This window comes from Emys orbicularis, chromosome 9 (genome assembly GCF_028017835.1).
Source record: "Emys orbicularis isolate rEmyOrb1 chromosome 9, rEmyOrb1.hap1, whole genome shotgun sequence".
NCBI classification, from domain to species: Eukaryota; Metazoa; Chordata; order Testudines; family Emydidae; genus Emys; species Emys orbicularis.
In genome coordinates this window covers 12,128,458-12,151,321 of record NC_088691.1, presented here as the reverse complement: position 1 = coordinate 12,151,321, position 22,864 = coordinate 12,128,458, and the positions used below count along the sequence as shown (strand labels likewise).

The 22,864-nt window shown below is 42.9% G+C and overlaps 1 protein-coding gene across 1 annotated transcript in view; it reads left to right on the top strand.

The window, feature by feature from the left end:
* NRK (Nik related kinase) overlaps window positions 1–22,864 on the top strand; it is a 128,450-nt gene that overhangs the window by 46,490 nt on the left and 59,096 nt on the right. The window contains exons 4-12 of the mRNA XM_065410871.1: window positions 6,570–6,695; window positions 7,531–7,641; window positions 9,323–9,413; window positions 11,892–12,022; window positions 15,079–15,133; window positions 18,240–18,318; window positions 19,249–19,424; window positions 21,348–21,420; window positions 21,864–22,071. Of these exons, the coding sequence (XP_065266943.1) occupies window positions 6,570–6,695; window positions 7,531–7,641; window positions 9,323–9,413; window positions 11,892–12,022; window positions 15,079–15,133; window positions 18,240–18,318; window positions 19,249–19,424; window positions 21,348–21,420; window positions 21,864–22,071 (1,050 nt within the window). The remainder of the gene's footprint in view (window positions 1–6,569; window positions 6,696–7,530; window positions 7,642–9,322; window positions 9,414–11,891; window positions 12,023–15,078; window positions 15,134–18,239; window positions 18,319–19,248; window positions 19,425–21,347; window positions 21,421–21,863; window positions 22,072–22,864) is intronic.

Below are 22,864 nucleotides of genomic sequence, written 5' to 3'. Positions count from 1 at the left end.
AAACCAGGCTCTATATCTTTATAAAATATACTTGTGTATATATATATAAGGTCAAACTACTAAGGTTTTGCTCTTCTGTCTGTGGAGAGGGTACATTTTTGAAATGATGGTACCAGTAAAGTGCTGGGACTTCGCTTCTAGCTCTGGGGAAACAGGCCTAGCCATCTACATTGTGTTGTAGAAATGAGTCACCGAAGAGGAAAGGTTTCTGGGGAGTGGCAGAGGTTGAATGTGTGGTGGGGTGTGAACCCAAATCAGACTCCCAGATCTGAGCATCTCCAGACTTCAAGAAAGGGATCAGCTGGGAAGGGGCTGCCAGAGACCCAGAGCTGACACAGTGGCACAGAGCTGTTATATGGATAGCCTTTGCCTCCCACTGAACCCCAGGGATTCACAGGGGTTGGGGGTGGTCCCAGTGGCCTGATCTATGGGCAGGTGATAGAGACCACCACAGGGAGTATCAATGTGAAAACTCAAGGCAGGGAACTTTACCGAGATCTCCTCCCTTGTGCTGCACACAATTTGATAGTCTCCACATTTAAATAACGGCATATTGTATGCACCAGTACACTGTTGTTGGAAACCAAACTTAAATGAAAGATAAGATAACCCAGAGGCCCAGATTCACTGATTCACATCAGTATCTGTGTGCGGTGCTGCGAACACAAAGCAGCCATAATCGTGCTTAATTGACTGGTTAATCCTGGTTTACAGCTGCTTTGCATCACCGTAGCAGCACAGAGCGGCTGTGGTGTATTGATGGTATCTGACCCACTATTTGGGGAGCTGTGCAGCTTCTTTACAGGCTGAGGATTTACCAATAACAGATCTGGTTGGCTTTGGTTTGAATCATCCCACACAAAATTGATTGTGTCTTTTTAAGAATTCTGCAGCGCTTCAAGGCAAAATCTTTAGAGCTGGTGTAACCCCTTCTGGGGTTTTCCCTGGTGCTCTCCCCTCTAAGCCCTGCTTAGTATAAGAGCGCTTATGAGTTCATAGCTTGTTGCAGTAGGACTGCAGGCAGAAGTTTTATTGATGTCAGTCTGCCATTTCACATCTGAAAAGTTTCCAGGGGATTAGGGTGACAGCCTGGTGCTTGGGAGATCAAGTCTGCTCTGCCACAGGCTTCCTGTGTGACATTGGACATGTCATTTATGCCCAGATCCTCAAAGGTATTGAGGTGTCTAACTCCCTTTGATTTCAATAGGAGTTAAATACCCTTAAGGATCTAGGCCAGAGGTTCTCAAACTGGGGGTCAGGACCCCTCAGGGGGTCGTGAGGTTATTACATGGGGGGGGGGGAGGTCATGAGCTGTCAGCCTCCACCCAAACCCTGCTTTGCCTCCAGCATTTATAATGGTGTTATAAAATGTGTTTTTAATTTGTAAGGGGGGCCGCACTCAGAGGCTTGCTATGTGAAAGGGGTTACCAGTACAGAAGTTAGAGAACCACTGATGTAGGCCTTAGTCTCTCTGGGTCTTGATTTTCCATCTTTAAAAAGGGGATAATAGTTCTTCCCTACCTCACAGGGATGTTGTGAGATTAAGTGAGCTGCTCATATACTACAGGATTGGGGGGCCATAGAAGTATTTTAGATTGAACTACTTTCATTCTAATAAAATTGGTTGCCTGCTAAAGGTTCAGTGTTTCTCGCACAACATTATGGGCTAGCTGGGATTAAGTTATTTTCTATTCCTTTGGGCTTGAAAAACTGGTTTGAAACATATTAAGTAAAGTCTTGAAAAATATCAAAATGCATCCCCTCTAATGTGCTGAATATGCACCACATCTGAGGGCACGTTCACGGGGCGGTCGACTTGTAATAGACAATGGGGCACATTCATAATAAAGTGATGTGAAACGAAGAGCTTCCTAGCCCTCCTGGAGAAGCCTCCGTCGTTCTTGTCTTTAGGTTACAGCCTTTGCTTGTTCAATTCTGAGGACTGTGGCAGCTTTAGAGCTGAGTAAATCTGTTCTCTCTCTAGCATGCGCTGCGAGATTTGGAGCTGCTTTCTTATGATCGCAGCAGGATGCTGTGGTCAGGGTGGGATCATCTGGACATCTGTCAGGAAGTGCTGTAGTGTCATATTACAGGGAGGGGCGTGGGAGCTTTAAATGACTACATGAGAGCTGAGGGTAATGTGTGCTTCTGTGCCTCTTTACACAGGCGCTGCTTCCTGTTAGCTGATCACACCTAGCAAACAAAGTGTTTGCAAAGAGATCAGATTCTTGCTGAATTACTCTCCCTGTGGAGCTGTGTCTACCAAGGGAGCAGCAGGCTGTCCCTGTGAATCTCTTGCTTTCAGTCTTTCCAGTTATCTAAGTGCTATTTATTTAAATGAAAAACTAATATCGGTGCCATAACAGTCGTAAGGGAGTCTCCTGGCAGTGTGAGTATCAGCCTCATCTTGTTTCCTCTTGAGGTTGGAGGTGTGTGCTGCTGCTACCTACCAGATAGGGCCACATTTTCAAAAATAGCCTTTGAACATGAGCCTGTAATTTTGTGCATGCAAACATCTGTGCCCAGAAATAACTCGGTTTGTGTGGGGAAACAGCAGTGGCGCCTGCACACCCGAGAGCGACTTTTATTCCTTTGCCAGCAACATTTACAAGCAGATTTCAAGGCCCTTTGGAAATGTGGCCCATCGTAGTGTTAACAAGGAGAAGATTAGGATTGGAATCATGAGCGTATGGATGTATCCAACCACTGAGGCTACTTCCCCCTCCTTCTCCATGACCCCCATCTACTGAAGGGCCTTATATCACCCCTTTTGCTATCGTATCTCAACATCTCACAGTCTTTCATATATTTATCCTCACAACACCCCTGTGAAGGATGGAAGTGCTATTGTCCCCATTTTAATTAGGTCTCCCAACTCCCAGACCAGCACACTATGCCCAGGACCATCTACCCTCTCTCATCCTCTGATCTTCCACTGACACCTCCTCCCACTTTCCAGTAACCAGCTTCACGCAGTATCTCAGCTCCCAAACTGAGACACCCCCGTTTTTGTCTTTTTTACCTTTTGAAGACCTGCCCATTGTGCAATTCGCACCTCTGTAGGGGCAGAATAGTTTAGATGGCAAGGCATGTTCCCCAGTGGCTGAGTCTCAACAGAGAAGCCCGTTTTCTCAACACTAGAACATCTGAGCAGCATAGCACAGTATCTGAGCATCATCAGAGATACTGGAGTCTGGCCTAAGGACATCTGAAGGTAGTGTGGGGGTGAAGGAAAATCAGGAATGGCAAGGAGGGTGATTGCAAGGATTCTGGGAATCTAATAAGGGCAAGAGATGAATCTAGGGGTCGTACTAGCTGGTTATAGGAAAAACATGTACCTACTTACATATATGGCCTCCATTACACTAGTGCACTTCGCAAACATACATTTATGTACATTCTCAATGCCCCAGTTAGGTAGGGAAGGATTAATATGTCCATTTTACAGATGGGAAAAGAGAGAGACAATGACTTTGCCCAGTGGCTCCCAGGAAGTCTGTGGCAGAACTCAAATCTCCTAAGCCCCAGATCTGCATGCCCTAATAGGGAGAAAAAGGGCGTGTGGGGGTTTCATCACCCCACAAAAGTCTATAACTGGAGTAGCTGGGGTATGGGTGAGCATACAATTTATTCTGCCCATCTTCAGTTATAACCACATACCTGTGTGTCTTTCTGACCCTGCAGAAAACATTTAATACACTTTTTAAAACAAAACTGGGCTTGCTTAAATACAGCAACCAGCAAACAAACTGGGACACCATAAAAGTTCTGAAGGAAAGAGACAGAAACGAAAAAGAGGCAGGAATGCACCAGCACAAAGAGAAGAGCTAGTCACTGGGGGATTCTGGGAAACCCATCTAGCTGGGGAGTTCCACAGGCTGAGGCCGTAAATGATCAAGTCCCTGAGGGGAGAGAAGGTCATAGAGTTTAAGGCCAGAAGGGACCACCAGATAATCTAATCTATCCCAGGCCATTAAACACCACCCATCCACCCTCACTCCAAAACCCACCACCAGAATGAGACCAAAGTATTCCAGCCCCTCTCCTCCCTCCCTCCCCCCCCCCCCGAGACTAAACTGTTGTGTGCCATTGGCAGAGAACAGCATGGGCTGAGGTGCACCAATGCCCAACTCTCCTGCAAGGGCAGGGAGTTATGTGAGATATATGCCCAGATGATCCTGGCAAGTGATTTGCACCCCATGCTGCAGAGGAAGGTGATAAAAGCCCCAAAGTCTCTGCCAGTCTGACCTGGGGGCAGATTCCTTCCCGGCCCCATCTTTGCCCAGGATTATTAATTCAGGCATTGAAAATGCTTTTTGCTATATGTATGTATCTGAATGGATCATTTGAAAGGTCAGGCTGGCTTTATCCTCTGACTTCCCTCCCCACCCACCCATTTCCATCCCTATGTCGGTGCTGACTAGAATCCACAGGGAAGCAAAGCTCCTGCTCCCTTCTAGAATCCTTATGAATGCTAGGAAGGAACTTGTAATGGGTAGAGAGGGGCAGGACCTTCTCCCATTAGCCAAGAGAGTTGGCCAGTTTCTCACTCCCAGTTGATTGCGGAAACCTCCCTCCCCTAATGCCACATGGCTCAAGATGGTGGCCAGGCATGGAGAGCGAAATATGACCTTCCAGGGTTCTGCAGCAGATGCTCTAGTGTGTGCTGGCTGAGAGCTGCTGTGAGGAATTCGGCTTGAGTCATCTAGAATTCTCTTGGTGGCTGTCCCAGCTATGCCCAGCTCCTCTTCACCTTCTTTAATTACGCTGGATAGCACCTAGGGCACAATCAAACCCAGAGTTCAGAGTTCTCCCTTTCCTCTTCATTGCAGATGTAAGATAGATGAAGTAGTTGGGGTACTGTATGCAACTTGAGAGCCATGTGGTCAGCAGAGCAGCTGTTTTAATACTTCAAAGTTGATTTTGCTTTGAGTGGAGCCATTTTACACTTCTAGTTTCCTCAAGCTTAAGACCATTATTTTTTCTGTATTTATGGTCTGGCAAAATTTCTCTTCTGGATTAATGTCATTGGGTAACCACATGGCTACCGTGTGTCTATTGGGAATGGTTTTTTGGTGTTTTGTACTAGGAGATGACCCACTTCTAGGACTTCTTGGGGGGGTTTGGCTCCAGCTTATCACTCCTCCATGTGTCTCACCCCTCCCCACCATACAGCCAGTATAGGACAGTGTCACTGTTTTTGTGAAACATTCATGCTGACAGTTAATGGAATGCTTTAATGGCAAGGCTACTGGAAAATTGTGGGAAAGGGCAGAAAAATGTCCTGCAAGTGCCAGCCATTTTTCTCTTCCAAGGGACCTTCTTTTTCATCAGCTACTAAGTGCCAGGATATTTTGCAACAAAAGGTAAACTAATGATCAGGCTTATTTGGTTCCTTTTAGCCAATGCAGGCAGACAGCTCCTTACCACAGTGCACATGTAGCTGCAGTGTTCCAGTAATGGCAAAACAGGCAGCTAAATCCACACGCACTTCACTTGGAACCACGTACTCTTGAGGAGGCTAATACAGACAGCGGAGTCCATAAAGAAGACTGCCAATCAGAGACAGAAACATCCCAGCTGGCTAGTTATAAAGGAGCCTGGATTCTCCATTGGACCAGAGGTTTCTGTTCTCAAAGAAGGATAATCTCATGGAGGATGCCACTAGATGCTACCAGTGACATTATTTCTAATTCATTATAGTGTTGTTATTTATTTATGTTGCGGTAGCACTCCGAAGTCCCAGCCAGAGATCAGAACCCTATTGTGCTAGGCGCTGTGCAAACACAGAACAAGAGATGGCCTCTGCCCCAAAGAGTTTATAAACTAAGTATAAGACAAGAGAGAACAGGTAGATACGACAGGCAAACAGGGGAGCACATGGATACAATAATCCTCAGCATGATAGGCAGTGGTTTCTGCACTCCAGATGCCTGACTGTTGTCCAGTTTTCTGTAGGCAACTCTACACTCTGCTAGACTAACCCTAAGATGAGGAGAAAAGAACAGAGTTCTAATCCTGGCTTGGCCTCTGAATTGCTTTGTGGCCTTTGGCAAGTCACTTCCCCTCTCTTGGTTTCAATTTCCCCAGCAGCAGTACGAGGAGGATAATCAATTCCTTGGGGGTATCAGGAGGATGGATTAGTTGATGTATGTATGTATGTATGTATGTACTATGCTTTAAAATGTGTAAAGCCCTATTTAAATATGAAATGTTAGTAGTGATATTTTATTTCGCTTAAATCTGGTTAATTTCTCCATGACTAAATGACTTTATATGTAACCCACTGAGGAGTGAGTTACAGGTCCCCATCTGCTCTCAGTCCACACAGGATATGGGTCTATTACAGCCGCAATTAGACAGGTACGGCTGTTGAGCTCAAGCTGTAACAGCTCGTGATTTAGGTGCCAGGTTCAATCCCTGGTGTGTCAGTCTTAAACAGAAGAATGAAGAGCTTGCTCCTGTGATTGTAGGAGGGCCTGTCCCTTGATTTCAAAAAACAGAGGGTTATGAGAACAATGCAATGATGAATACGTTACCATCTTTACTGTGTTCTGCTCTTGCTACAGAACGAGGAGGAAGAAATCAAACTGGAAATAAATATGTTAAAGAAATATTCTCATCACCGGAATATTGCGACGTATTATGGAGCATTTGTAAAGCAGAGCCCTGCAGGCCAGGATGATCAGCTCTGGGTAAGGGTTGAATCCCATCTGTGTTCATCTGATTTCCCTGGGAGAGCAAATCTTCATTGGGAGCTCCAGTGTGCTTAGCCCTGAGTCTAACTCAATGATCCAGATTTTGCTTTGAGGACCACTTTGCAAGAGAGAGACTTTCTGCCTGCCTATCTGCCCCACTTATGATTGAGAAGTGAATTGGAGAAGGAGCACAAGTGGGACTTGGTACATTTTATGGTGACATGGTACCTGTAAGACTCCTAGGTAGTCAAAACACAAAATAGTTTTGTAGATAAATCACCTTTTTCCAAAACACAGAATTCCTTTTTTTTCCCCCTATGAAAATGTAAATTGAAAATCCATGTTTTCAGTTTTCCTGGTTTTGATTTCATTTGTTCCTTTTAGGTCTTTCCCCCCTTTGCATGTCCTTTCCTTGTTTGTTTTTTTTCCTCCCTCTTTTTCCGGTGGCAAAATGGAAACAGCAAAAAATGGAAGAGGAAGGAAAAATAAACACCAAAAAATTCAGTAAAAATATTTGTGATCATTTTTTCAAAATCAGTTCTTTCTGAAAAATATGAAATAAAAACATTTTCTGAATGTTCTCAAAATTCTCCCCCGCCCCGCAATTTGCTCTAGTAAAGAAAGACGTGCCCACAGAACTGTAATAAGTGAGAGGCATTGCTGGATTGTTTTACACCAGCAGCGAAGTGAAATGAAAATTTACTCCACTTGCAATCCTTGGAGGTAGCATCATCCGTTTATAGTTAAGCCTAACCATGTAAGACCAGAACTTCCATAGTGTGTTTAAATGGGGGTTGTGTTAAGGATATATACTGTGTTTGCCTCTCTGCAGTTGGTGATGGAATATTGTGGAGCTGGCTCTGTAACAGATTTGGTAAAGAAGACAAAAGGTAACTGTTTCAAGGAGGACTGGATTGCGTATATCTGCAGAGAGGTTCTCAGGGTGAGTCTTGCTAACAGAGTTTGCTCGTTGCCACTTGACAATGTGAAGAGTTTCCTGTAATAACTACAAGCACCAGGGCTGCTTTATTGTCAATAAAAGAGGATGTCCCAAGTTACTTCCTGGGCCCAATCTTCATTCTTTGCTACTTATTTCTCCTGGATAGTACAGAAACCAAACCAATTTCTCATGTTTTTTGTGAAACACAGACAAGCCTGGTAGCAAGGGTTACATAGTAAGCCAGGCTGAAAAGATCCAAGCCCATTAGCGAGATATTGATCTACCATCATCACCATGGAGTTTTACCCATTTTTAAATAACAGTGAGATAAACACGTATTATGGGAACTGCCATTCAAATGACATATGTTAAAATAGTGCATTAAGGCTTCAAAGGTCTAAAGTCTTTTATTTGTGTAGGGACAGAGATGGGTGGTCTGTCTGATAGAAGATCAGATAGCCCACTTGGATTTGGGACTGGACTGCTGATTTGAATAGATACCAAATCCATGAGTCACTGGGGGCATCTGTTCTCTTGCTGGGAATTACTCTTTCCCACAAATGGAGTAGCTCCCCTGATCACCTGGAAATTTTGTTGTCGGGGACCTCAGCTTGCTATCATTACCAGGGCCCACCACGGTCTGCATTCTGCCTCCATGTGGAGACATGAAAGGCCACATTTTCAGTGGAGGCGTAAAAACCTCCCATCTGTCCCTGGCAAATGGGTAACTGACTGTGAGACGTGCAGGTATGCGGTTACTCACTGTTCAAGTGCAAAGGCGGGTTAATTTTTGTGGACACGTGTGCCGTTTTACTTGCACCGCCATGGCATCCCCATTAGAAAATTTGGCTTTACAAGCCCCCTTTTAATTTAAATACTGCAACTTAAGATGATAAATACACGTTAGTGTAGGACAAAAGGGAAGGGCTACGCCCATCTCCCTGTGAAAACTGACGAAGAGCATGTGTGGAGGGTGACCTGTCGGCATGTGGGGCAAGGAAATTGTGGACGAACATTGGATTTTGTCAGAAGCTGGCTGTGTTTCTAGTCACTCATATTAGAGAGGGCAAACATTTTTGGTGGGTCTTTTGCTTCTCGTCTGCATCAGTTCAATATACAGTATTCCATTATTTCTAGCCTCGTTTAACTAATGTTTTGAAACTAAAATAGTCTCGGATGGAGATGTGATCACCAGTGATGGAAGTCTGCGGGAATCTGGCTCTCGATACAGGATTTAATCCATTGCGACCAGTCTTTTGTTCTCTGCCTACTCCATACACAGCACTCTGCGCGCTGTGCAAACACTTTGCTATTCACACCCCTGTTTCCTCTTTAGTGTGCCTTTAACACATACTGTAAATGGGCATCCCTCTGATTCTGAAATTACAGTGTGCAATTTTGGGGCCTCTTTCTCCTCTTACTTGTCATCAGAGATGGTCTCCTGCTGTCAGACCTGTGGGAGCGAGAAGAAAACTAAACCCATTGTTGCTTTCTTCTCTCACTGCTAAAACGGTGTCAATGAATGTGTCACTGCCAATCGCAGCTAAAGAATTTTAGATTAGTAAATTTTAGTCCCTTTTCTCCATTAATATAGCTAGAACAAAGCAAAAGAACTTCATGGGACAAAAATTCCAAAGCTATGAAATGGATAGAAAAAAGCTAGAACCATGTGATTTTCTTGCAGGGTTTGGCACATCTTCATTTTAATCACGTTATCCACCGAGATATTAAAGGACAGAACGTTCTCTTAACAGAAAATGCAGAAGTAAAACTAGGTAAGTTTCTCTCAATTTTTTCTAGAAACCCGTTAGTTAACGATATGCTGAGGTTTCCATGTTAACCTGAAAAGGATATCTAATAACCCAAGAGTGAAAAATATATTAAATATAGTTGTAAAGACTTACATTTATATGGTGCCTTTCATACAGAAGGATCCCAAAGGTCTTTATAGGCTCTGTGCATGGGAATTGCTCTCCTCATCTGAAATACAACCATCCCAATAGAGTCAAACTCAGAACCTGTTTAATAGCCCACAGCAACACTACATTATGCATAAGTACCAAATTCAGAATGTAGAAAATTATCCTTGTCGTGTCCTTTCTGCCCAGACAAGTTGGCTGAGGTAATATCTGCTACTGGACCCGCTTCTGTTGGTGAGAGAGGCAAGCTTTTGAGCTTACACAGAGCTCTTCTTTGGCCAAAACAGTTTAGAAAAATCAGTTTTGAGCAATAAATTCCACTAACCCATTTTTCTGCTAGAAGTGGGTTAGGAGATTTTAATGAAACTGATAGTCAGTGCTGAGGCCATGACATATACTTCACCCTGTCTAAAGGTCAGCATGAAAAAGTAGTTATGTACCAAGAGTTTCCACCCAAGAGTATTTGCGAGTCCTCTCATTTCCACTTCCAAGGGGTATGTCGCGGTGTGCAGACTATAGACAACATTTAGCTCTGTGAAAGAAAACAGTGTCAATAGCTCAAAAGCCAATGTGAACAGTTAGGAGTTTGGTTTTTTGAAAGGACATCACAGGGAATATCAGGCCATTTTTAAAGAGAGCGTATCAAGAACGGTGCTTTTCTCATGTAGGATTTATCTTTTGTTTTCTCTGTTTCATTGTTTCAGGAGTTCAAAAATAAAATAAAAATGATTCTGTGTAGATACTGGGTGAGATCCTCAGTAAATGTAAAGCAGCGTAGCTCTGACGCCTGGTGGAGATCTGATCTATGTGGTGAAATCCTACCTCCGCTGAAGTCAGTGGGAGTTTTGCCACTGACTTCAGGGGAGGCAGGATTTCACAGAGTCTTTTTTCCATTTGGCAAATGCTCCTGCTGTACTTCTTGAAATTAGCAAGGCCTTTTTGTTTTGTTTTGTTTTGTTTGCTGCCTTGTTTTGCTGCTAACAACATAACTGATGTCTTTCGCCTATTAAAAAAATAAAGCAAGTACTCTGTATTTTATGTAAGTAGACAGTACTGAAACATTTCTATAAAGTACAAAAGTAAAACTAAAATATTTCCAGAGAAATTTAGCTCAGCCATGTCTAGAAGCCAAGAAGCTGGAAAACTCAGACTTCAGAGATCCAATGTCATTCAACCTTGTTAATAGGCTTTATATAAAAGACTAACATTTCACATCCAAAATACAGAATGCATGATGCTTCAAAGAATAGACACCCACCCATTATTAGATAAGCTTACACAATTTAGTGCTACAATAATTTCATGTTGCAGTATGGTTCTATGAGGTCTGTTTATCAATAGATGTACCAGAAGTTGCATGCAAATAATTTGCTTCATTGGAGTCAAGCATGAAAATCCGCTCATTGGTGCCATGGGTAATAATAGGGTTGTACCCTTCCTAATCTCTTTTTCCTCTATTGCTTACACTAATTGGATACTACTGTAGCTACTCTATGAGTAACACTCAACTTTATGTATACCCTTTTCCCAATTGATCTGATATTGTGCAGAAGTGTTTTTTTAATTAATACAAACACATAGTTACTGAATGTGGGTCCTATTTATTATCTGAGCAATGATGTTTGACAATACAACTAAAAAATCATGTTGAGATGCCACCGCCCATTAGCCTAAAAGAGCACAGCATAACTTACTCCTCTTAATGCACTTAACAGATGGATAAAATAGTGCACTCCTCGAGCATATTCTGAGATAGGAGTGCAGCAAAAAAAGGTCTGTGAAACCATTCAGAACAAAGCATCCATTTCCTCACTAATGTGCTGACCCTATTCAACTTTAACCACCAGCAGTAATACTAGAAATCTCCCAGTCATACCTGAACACTTATTTGTAGGTTTTCGTTTTAGATTAAAATACCATTTGAAAATCTTAACCCCCCCACACCCTCAAAATAGTGCTTAATCAAGTATATATTATATTCCATAGTGTCCTATTATAAAGCACTTTGAGACCAATGAAAAGCACTATGTAAGAGTTAGGTATTATTATTATCATGGGAGTACATCCCTACAGTACCCATTCTGCCAAACTTAGCATGGATCATGTTAATTTTAAATTTTCCTTTTGGACTGTCTGATATAAATAGCAGAAAGTGGCTAATTCCCAGCATCTCTGGAGTAGGCTCCATTGGAAACCCTGTATTATAGGAGCTCAAATCTGCTATGCATTGCAACCCTAGAGTTTGCTTTCCAAGCAGAGGCAATAACGTATCAGACATTTTGTCCTATGAATTCAGCACTTGGCTCATTACTTTACGCTTGCTTAACTCTGCAGTGGATTTTGGGGTAAGCGCTCAACTGGATAGGACGATTGGGAGAAGAAATACATTCATCGGAACTCCCTATTGGATGGCGCCCGAGGTCATAGCTTGCGAGGAGAACCAAGACTCAACATATGATTACAGAGTGAGTGTTGTTAGGAATTTAGAATCAATAGTAAAGTAAACAAGTTTTTGCTATTGACATCCTTTTCAAGTAGTTAACCGAAAGAATTTAAAAAAGGCGTCACCTTCCCTTAAAACCACAATCATGCAAAGAGCTGTATTTTTAATATGCGGTTTGTGACCAAAAAAAAAAAAAAAGAGGAGTTTCAATATGAATTTATTTTCTTTGTGAACCGTTAACGTACAAAATGAAATACAAAGATGTTTAGAATAAGCGATATTTTCGTACATTTCATTCTCTGAACTCAAGACACAATATCTGGAGATGGCTAGGGTGAAAAGGCCTAAAAAGGGTGATTAGGAAGCAGTGTATCGTTCACATGGCTTCTTTCCTCTGTGGTAGCAAATTATTTTCCCTTATGCTTATTGCACGGTCCCCGGGGTAATTTTACAATAATATCACATGTATAATTATTAGCTTAGAACAACAAAAGACTCCTCACTCCAGAAAAGTTCACTAACCATTCCCCACAATCATGCTCTTGGGAGAAAAAGTCTGAATGAATATATGGGTCTTGTCCTTATGACTATATCCGGACTGTTTTCTTGGTGAGATACTCTCTCAACTCATTAATGTCACTGTACAACCATGAACCAAATATCCTCCTCACTGACACCAAAGAAATAGAGTATTTGTTATTCTTCTGAGGCCATCTGGGCACACTGTAATTTGGATACCATATAATGGCTATCAGAAAATTCTCTGGCTGTCCCCCTTACTATTATAATATGCTGATTTGGCTCTAAAGAGGCACATGATACTGTTTGTCAGCCTCTGGTTGAATTGCTTGCACCACTGTCATCATTTACATATCTGCACACCCCACATAGGACAATTTCCAAAGAATGCTTTCTGAGTGACTCTTCTCTCCAAGTCCTTGTGTTGGGCTGGTTGACTTCTTTTGTGTATCTTGTCCTTATAACAACTGGGTAACACAAGGATCATCAAAATTACATCTGTTATTCCAGCTGTGGCATATTCAGAGCTCATATTAGTACCTCTGTTTTCTACTGAGTCAAAGGGCATGATTCTGATTTACACTGCTTTGCCACTGTTGAAAAATGGCCTTTCACCCATTTAAAGGCATCTTAACATAAGAGAGAATCAGGTCCAAAGACTTATTCATTGCCTTTTTCATACTATATAAACCTTATGCCAAAGACTCAAGAAGTTTATCCGTTAGCTCCCATCTGTACCCCCAATTCTATTCCTATTTAGCACATTTTCTAGTGATGACTGAAGGGTATCCCCAGTTTGTGTGGTTTCCCTGTGTTGAATAACTTATGCCCACATTGCCCTAGCTCCAGCCAGATTCCCTAGACTGCAGTCCAACGCTGATCAGCCGGGGGTTTCCAAAGTGCTGATTCAGAGACAGCATTGTTATTCAGAAGCGTGGACTAGGACAAGTATTTATAAACATTGCTGATATGGTGAGTGAAAAGCAGGAAGCTGTTCTGCTATGCCCATGACTTCTCACGGGTCCTGCTTTTAAAAAATAAAAAAACATCCCACCAAAAAATGCAGCCCTTCCGTTCCTAGCTCACTAGCCTGGTTTCTCTGTACACCCCTAAGCATCAGCCCAAGGTTATCTGAAGCTTGCGTGCATGTCCCATCATCTCCAGAGTCTAAGCCCTGGTCTACACTGGGGGGGAGATCGATTTAAGTTACGCAACTTCAGCTACGTGAATAACATGGCTGAAGTCGACATACTTAGATTGACTTACCGTGGTGTCTTCACCAAGGTGAGTCGACTGCTGTTGCTCCCCCGTCGACTCCACCTGCGCCTCTCGCGGAGGTGGAGTACAGGAGTCGACGGGAGAGTGCTTGGGGGTCGATTTATCGCGTCTACACTAGACGCGATAAATCGATCCCCGCTGGATCGATCGCTGCCCGCCGATCCGGCGGGTAGTGAAGACATACCCTTACTGTACTACAGTGGGTGGCCATTCGTTTAGCACTTTTTCTGAAAGACCTCCCTTTTCTTGCTTTCAGTCATTAGTTAAATGACATAGGACCTGAGCCTGAACCCTCTTCAGCTCCCACTGAAATCCAGTGTCCTCCTCAGGATCAGGCCCACAGTCTGCAATGCAAGCTGTTTCCAGCCTTGTAAAGCTCTGTGGGTTGGCTTGGCACTGTATACATTGTGAAGGTGTCGTCTTAGGGCCAGGTCGGGCATGAGTAGCTGTCCATTAAGGACTTTTGCTCCAAGTCTCCAAGGATTTTTCTTCTGCCGGTATTTTGTCTCATTTTCTGCATAACAAAGCGCTATGAGACTTCAGGGTGTCCTTATCTTTTACATAATAATCATAGAGATCTCCCATAAATTTATTTGGATAAATGTATCTGCCTAGGTGCATATGTCCACAAAAAGAGAGAAGTGTTGCACACCACTAAGCAAGTGGAAGCCTGGTTACGTCCTTAAAGTCAATAGCATTACTCCTGATTTACACCTTTGTGATCAGAATCTGGCCACTTGGGTTTATGATGCCATGTAATATTCATAGAGGAGACTCCAGTCTTACCTAACTGAACTAAGTTATGTAAATCTGAATACATAGTTCTGCTTTTCTTCCCACTGGCTGGTAACTTGTCCATGGATTGAAATACCTTCCATGGGCCTGACTGCCATCTCCCTTCAACCAGTGTAGGAAAGCAGTGGGGTGAGAGCAGTATTTGGCCCAGTGGGGTCTCACCTGTGCACCTCCTCTGTAACAGAGGAGAGAATCTGGGCCATGACTTCACATGGGCCCTTCTATATTCTGGAACTTTTGTTTTAAAGATGAAAGGTCTGTATTTCGGGGATGGTTATTTCAAGGATGAATCAGCTGTTCCAAGTTGTGTGGGAAATGGAAAGCGGTCCATTAGCACATTTCCTACAGGCTCAGCTGGGAACGGGAGGGAGCAAAATGGATGTCACTCACAAGAAAAGACCCTTCCATGGAACTCTAGGCAAGCATTATGGTTTTTTTAACCCTACATACTACAAGTTACGTCATTCACGGTTTCTTTTCCTACAGAGTGACTTGTGGTCTCTGGGAATCACAGCTATAGAAATGGCAGAAGGAGCTCCTCGTAAGTGACTGGGTATAGTTCTTTGTTAAATAGTTAGCTTAAATTTCATAGACACGTTCTGTCCTGCTAGGTTAGCTTATCTCCTGCTCGTGTAGGGCGTATATACAGGGTTCAGCTCTGACTGCCTCTTTTCAAATAATTAGTTATTTGACTCTTTTCCTATCTCTGCTCCTTTGCTCACCCTTTTTTTCTTTTGATTCTCTCCTTCTGTTTCTTCACTCCTTGCCTGCCTTTGGGAAGATAGGGAAGCCATATGTTGCCTTCTAGAGCTGAGGTTAGTAGTGTCACTTCATTGATCGTTATATGTGGATATAGATGAGCAAGAGCGATTAAAGCTTCAGCGTAAATGTGGGACAGTTTTAGTTCTGGGGCTTCTACAGAGAAAAGCATCCCTTGAAAATGGTCCCCCTTCCTGTTGTGGCATGAGTCTTCACCCTGTCATTCCAGATGGAGGATTCCTCCAGGAGGTTGGATTAGGGGCCAGTGTCAAGAAAGAGCTATTCACCTTCACGGTGCATCAGTGGGTGGGCTAATCCACCTCTTTGGTCTTCCCATCAAGGGAACCAGTTCTCCATTGCGCTGCAGCCCATGCAGTCATGCAAAGTGAAAATGCTACTGAAGCAAAACACGATCAAATCTGAATGGGAGTGTTTCACTCCCGCTTTGCACTGGTGTAAGTGGCTGTCCGAGGTGCAGTGTAATGGAGAATGGGGCCCCCTAGAGAATAGAATTTTGGTCCGGGGTAAGTGCCTTGCTCACGCCTGAGTTTCACAATGATTACATCTATTCCCCCCTCAAAGCAATTTTGGAGATCTGTGGAGTGAGACTCCCCGCCCCAGAACAGCAAAAATACTTCAGCCACACGTCAATCACAATTCTGATTTGCTTCCATGAACTCCTCCCTCCTGCAATTTTCTTGCTCCTCCAGACACTCTCCTACAGCCACATGGCACCACAATTCTGTCAACATGCTTGTGGCATAAATTTTCTTTCAATATTATCTACCAAAGTCAGATACTCCTGATATAAGACACAATTGTAGAATGTAATTTAGATGCAGGGTCCTGGTTATCTAGCATTGTTGTAGACTATTACCCTTGTGCAATAGGGTAGGTTTGTGCCTAGGAGCACAAGGCATGTGGGATGTTCTGCAGCATAATGGTGTGAAGACACAATAGGGGTGTTTGGCAATTGCTAAACCTGCTGGAGGGGATCTTATTTATAGTCTAGGACCTGGCCTATGCTAGAGAGCACCTGGGCTGTGTTTATCAACCAGTCAAGATACAAGTCAGCCAAACTGAGTTCTAAAGCATTTTCACAAATCACCCTCCAGTCTAGCTAGAGCTTAGTCTTGAGGCATGAGTCTTAGAGGATATTTTTTATGTAACAAACGTTCTTACTTCACACCATATTTCCTCATTTCAGTTGCATTTATTTATTGTATTTTCACACGGGCTAATGCTAGTAGGCAAATTTTAGGGATGGTGCGATAGTGTATTTATTATTTCTATTGAGGTAGCACCTAGGAGCCCCAGGCATAGACCAGAACGCCGTTGTGTTAGGCACTGTACAGACACAGAACAGTCCCTGCCCCCAAAGAGCTTATGATCCAAGTATTAGACAAGAGACACTAGGTGGATACAGACAGACAGATGTCAGAACACCAGGAAACAATGAGACAATAGAGCCTGATGCTTCTCTCACACCTGTTCTACGCTAGTGGGGTTCCATTGCCTTTAATAGGCTACATCTACATTCCGAGCCAGGGTTGTCATTCCCCCGCTCATATACACGCACTTGCACTAGCTCTCCTCAAGCTAGTGCAACCGCAGTAGCACGGTTAGCAGCAGCTGAGGTATGGCTGAGCCATGCCAACTGTGTACTCACCCGTTTCAGGCAGGTTTGTACGCGGCACGGCTAAGCCATGCTTCTGCTGCTGCCGCCCATCCCCTGCTATTTATGCTCCCCCTAGCTCTGCAAGAGTAAGTGTCCACGAGCAGAGGAATCGCACCTCCAACGTGTAGAGTAGATGTAGCCATAGAGTTACTTCTGATTTACACCCACGTCCCTGAGATGATTGGGCCTGGTAGTCCCCATCCGTGTCATTCAGCCTGCAGTAGCATTTTGGAGGGGCAACCCTCCGCCAACATTTCCACTCCACACCCAGCAAACGTGACACATTGGGAATGTTCAGTGCAATGTACGGGGTGGACTTTCTGGGATAGGACAGGATTTACTTTTTAGTGCTGTTTTCAGCGTTGACTTTCTACAACAAAACCAGGAGCGGGTGTATAGAGAAAAAACCAGCGTACCAAACCCAGCGATGGAATCTGTTTAGAAAGCACCGATTGGTGTAATAAGTGGGCACAGAGTCCTTAAATACAGTGTATAGGGTGACCAGACAGCAAATGTGAAAAATCAGGACTGTCCCTATAAAATCGGGACATCTGGTCACCCTAACAGTGTAGCCAAAACAGGTTCTTAGCCATATGCCCAGCTCCAGTAGAGCAATGTACCAGTTCCCATGCCAGCTTTCTCTCTTCCTTCTTTTTCCCTTATGCCGCATGCTATAGAGCGAGGAGGTTTGTTAACAACTAGCTTATTGTTTATCTCAACTGTAAACCAGGCATATTAAAATAGATAAACATTCTGATCCAGAGTTTGACTTTCACATTTAGGTGTAAATGTCCTTTCATCGCTATGAAAATGTGCTTGTTTTATAATCCAGTCAAGCATTCTTTGGCCTTTGTTTTGAACAGAGATATAAAGCCTTAAAAGTCTCAAGGGCTGCATTCATCATTTCAATGGAGTCCTTCCTTTTACTGAATCCTTACATCTCAGCTATCGCAATGTACAGTCCGGCCCACTCAGAACCCTCCTGTGCTGCAAAACTTTTCCTCCTCTGGGCAGTGAATTCCACTGAATAGCATTGAACTCCTGTGAAGGACACTTCCATCCTTTACAACAGGAGGAATGTTAAAGGGCGGCTGCTTCTCATATCAGAAAGAGCTATTATGCACCCTGGGTATGTCAAAGGGGTCAAAGGCCAGGGGAAACCTGGCACTGCTTTCGCGTACTCTTTAATAGCTTGTGTTTTCCTTTGCAGCCCTGTGCGATATGCATCCCATGAGAGCTCTCTTTCTCATTCCACGAAACCCTCCCCCAAAACTGAAATCCAGAAAATGGTAAAGATATTTTTAAAATATATTTTAGCAGCCTCAGGCTTCTGTGGGTTTTTGATCAGAGACTGTGATCTTATCAAATCTTACAAATGAGGTCTTGGCTACTTACTGATAGAATCCCCTCTGCTACTGATGTGAGCTCCAAGGATAAACACAATTCATATTTGAGAAGCATGAGCTGCACTGGGGCAGATTACCCCAATTTGAAACCCAGCTAAGCTGCCCTGGTACAGATTGCACTGCCTTGGAGTAAACTGTGCCTTTTCTACGCTAGGGACTTGCACTGGTGGCTGAAATTTCAATGTAGACATGGCTTACGTGGGGTTGCTTTGATCAGTATTTATCAGGAGACCTCCAAGGAAAACCCAGGGTGCTGCAGGCAGTAGTGTTGGTGGGCCAGAAGGTGGCACTGTATTCAGATACATAAGTAATGAACACGTTCCCTAGCATGAATTTAGGGAGAATTGTGTTTGTCTTTCAGATGAGACATAAAATTGTGGTCTTTGATATGTATGGTCATTATGGACTTTTTGTAAGAGAAGTGGTGATAGTCTTATTATTATAGTCAAAATCCAATTTAGGTAATTACTGCCTCCTTACATTTCCCCTACTATTTCAACTGGATACAGGAGGTGAAATTCTGCCCTCGGTTACATTGGTGTAAATTCACCGGAATGTCACAGAGAGCAGAATTTGTCCTAGAATTCTTCCTTGCTCTGTGTCCTAAACTTTCAGGTAGTGGTGTGATCTACTGATGAAACTCCTGCTATATTCCAGCCCAGAGGAGGCTGTGCTTTAGTGCTAGCCAAAGCAAACTTTGTAAATACAGCGTCTTGGGATCCTGCAGGGTGAAAGGTGCTTTGTAAATTTAAGCAAAATTTTATTTTCATCTGATTTTGTTTGTTTGTTTGTTTGTTGTTGTTTTTCCCCCAGGTCCAAGAAATTTCTTAATTTTGTTGAAAGTTGCCTAGTTAAAAATTACTTGCATCGTCCATCCACTGAAACTTTGCTTAAGCATTCCTTTATCCGAGACATGCAGAATGAACGGCAAGTGCGCATCATGCTGAAAGACCACCTGGACAGGACCAGGAAGAAAAAGGGAGAGAAAGGTCAGGTTAAAAATAATGCAAACATAGGCCCTCATCCTGCCCAGAGCCTTACGGAAGGTGGAGCTCTATGCAGACACGGTGAAATTCTGGTCCCATTGAAGACAATGAGAGTCTTGCAAGTGACCTCAGTGGTGGCAGGATTTCACCCACAGCATGTGTCTGCATGGAGCTGATTGCAGGATCAGACCCAAGGCTGGAATTTTAAGAAGGGTTCAGCACTCAGCTGGGCCCAGATTTTCAACAGAAATCAGCTCCCATGAAATCACCTAGATAAATGTCCGGATTTTAAAAGGAGCTCAGTGCATTAAGTGCATGGAAAATCAGGAGCTGATCTCTTTTGAAAATCTGGGCCCCAAGTGACTAAATCACACAGAAGAGATCAATAAATCCATATCCTTGTTTTACTCCGACCTGGGCTTCCAACCTACTGATTTGTCCAAAACCAAGAATCTGAGTTTGTAACTCTAACTTTGTTCTCCAAAGCAAAATTTAGAAAAGAATCTGTTTTGGACTAAATGATTGATTTTGAATAAATGACCATATGTTGCATGATACCAGCCATGCAGCATAGAGAGAGAGCGCCATGGTCTAGTGGCCACTCAACATCTCCGCCTCTCTTTCTCCATCTGTATATTTTACACCTCACAAGGGCATTGTGAAGATTAGTTGAATATTAGAGCCTGTTTGTAAAGTGTAATGAAGATTAAAAGTGCTATATAAAGTCTAAGTATTGGTTTGGCACAATGAGATTTTTTTGTATCTGAAATGAAACTACTGCTGCAAGGTATAATTTACTTACTGAAATAATAATACTACATTCTATAGCATCTGTCATCTGAGGATCTCAAAGCATTTTGAGCAGTAGCAAACATGAGTAGGAAAACAACTTATTAAAAGGTTACACATTTGCCACTTGTGAAAAAGCTAATGGTAATAATTACATAAATGCTAGAAAACTACATTGTGGGGGGAATTCCTACTTATAGTCAAAGCTCACCTGACGGTGAGCAATATTACTATTCATTATACACTTCAGTGATTTTAAAAAAAAGTTGCAGAGACCCACTTTCACATTGTGCCCAGCTGGAAATAAAGATGCTGATGTGTTGGGATGAAATTAAAACTTCAAAGAACTGCCTTCATGATAAAAGCTGGAAAGAACTTCAGAGTTACAACTTTGCTTCTTTATGAGCTGTTTATACTAAAGCTCAAATTAACCAGTTAACACAAGGTGTTTCTCTTTTGAATATAATTATTTTTATTAATTTTCATATGAATTTAGGGCTGGATTGACTTACGGTCTCTGTTCATCCACAAAACAGGCATAGCATGGCAGGCAATGGCAGTGCAAGCTTCCTAACACCCTCCCACCAATCCTGTTCTGAGGCACCCTTCTGAAGATATTGCCACCATTTTTTGGCCTCTTCTAATTGGTTCCAATGTGGACACCTGCTTATTGAAAAGTAAACTAGATCGATGAAACCCATTTAATGTAGACCACTCAATGGGAACAACCTTTTAGACTTCGGTTTTCAAAGGGCTCTAAAGGAGTTAGTTTCCCAACTCATTGACTTTCCCAGATCACCTGAGCTGGGTTTGAATGGGTGACCTAAAGTTGAAAAACTTAGTAACCCATCCGTAATCTCCTGAACCATCATCTCCTTCCGTAAGGAGTTCCATTAATGACTAGCTGAAGATGTCTTTCTTTTCCTTCTTCCATTACACTTTTAAGACTCTTAAAATCTGATACATAAAGGGCCCTGATCCAAAGTCCATTGAAGTCAAAACAAGCCTGTCATTGGCTTCAGTGGGTTCTGAATCGGACCCTAAAGTAATTTGCTGTGATTCTGTGGAACCATTACTTAGGTTAGTATCGGGAGGTAATATACTCCTTATCTGGGTGTTTTTTGTTTTTTTTTACAGACGAAACAGAGTACGAGTATACTGGAAGTGAGGAAGATGATGATGAACTGGATGAAGATGAAGGAGAACCAAGGTTAATTTTATTAGCTGTGTGTAATATTGGACTAACCAAGGCATTTTCATCAAAGGCATCTCTCCTCAGCTACATGGGTTTTCTTACCATATTCTAACCCCCTAATGCTCTCTGGTACCCAGTTAGCAATAACTGGTTTGTAGCTGTTGCATCTAAATGTTGAGCGTAAGGTGACTGTAAAATGTTGTTCTCATAATTACCCAGCAACGGGGAGGGAATGTCTCAAACAAAGAAGCAGATAATCAGCTTCAGTCTGGATTTTGTAGTGTAGTACAGTAAATACCGAAGCATGGCCAGCCTACAGAGAATGATTCTGTGGAGATTTATTGGAACATTTACATTTTGTTAGCACAGGCAGCAAGCCATTTCCCAGCGACATGTTATACTTGTTCTGCAGCTTTAATGTTGTGGTGAGTCTTATAGAAACTTCCCTTTTGTTTCAGTTCCATAGTTAATCTCCCTGGTGAATCAACGCTCCGTCGTGAATTTCTGAGGCTGCAGCAGGAGAACAAAAATCGGTCTGACCCTCATCGACAGCAGCAGCTCCAGCAGCAGCAGCTAAAGGACCAGGAGAAATACAAAAAGCAACTGCAGGCAGATCGGCAGAAACGAATCGAGCAAGAAAAAGAGCGGAGGAAGAGGCTGGAGGATGTAGGAAATGGCTCGTATTTGTAATCCACATATATCAATCAGTGACAAATGAAAATATGCCAATTTCAAGAATAGGTTTTGAAAGAAAAAGAAGCCGTGTTAAATTCTCGTCACCAGCTGGTTTGGAATCTTTAACCCTGGTAGAAATTTGTGGCTTCTGACCACTGAGATTAATCAGTTTTTTTAAAGGTTCTACCCACTTCCTGCTAACTCTCTGCCCATGTGCTCTGGGCAGTTGATGTGTAACCCCACTTACTTCAGTGTGGTTGGACCCCAGGAATGGGTAGGCAAAACAGAGGTGGAATTCTTATTCCCTTGCTCTTGTGCATAGTCCAAGTTCAAGTTTATACTTGTGAGTCCAAACTACGCTGGTACCTGAGATAGGATTGCCCTCTGCTTTCGTGGTGCTGCATTGCAGTTGCTAAATCAGAGTCATGTCTTTTCTTGGCTTCTGAAGCCATTATAGGACAGGTAAGCTGATGCTTTTGAAACACCAGACTGCTCCAACAATATCTAAGCACTCCAGATAATTCTTCCCTATCAAAATGCCATGTGCTGAAATAAGGAATTCTATGATTGGGGCTTGTTGACCAGACAGCAATGGTTAAATCTTGGTACCATTACTATTAATGGCAAAACTGTGTGGCCAGGATAAAATCCCAGAAGCTTGATAGTTATTTTAATAGTAAACACAACCACCAACTTCTGTTGGGTCATATTAGACTACATAACAAGTGTTTCCCCCACCTCCACCACTGATTATACTCCAGGAATAGAGTTTTTGGGCCTTCTG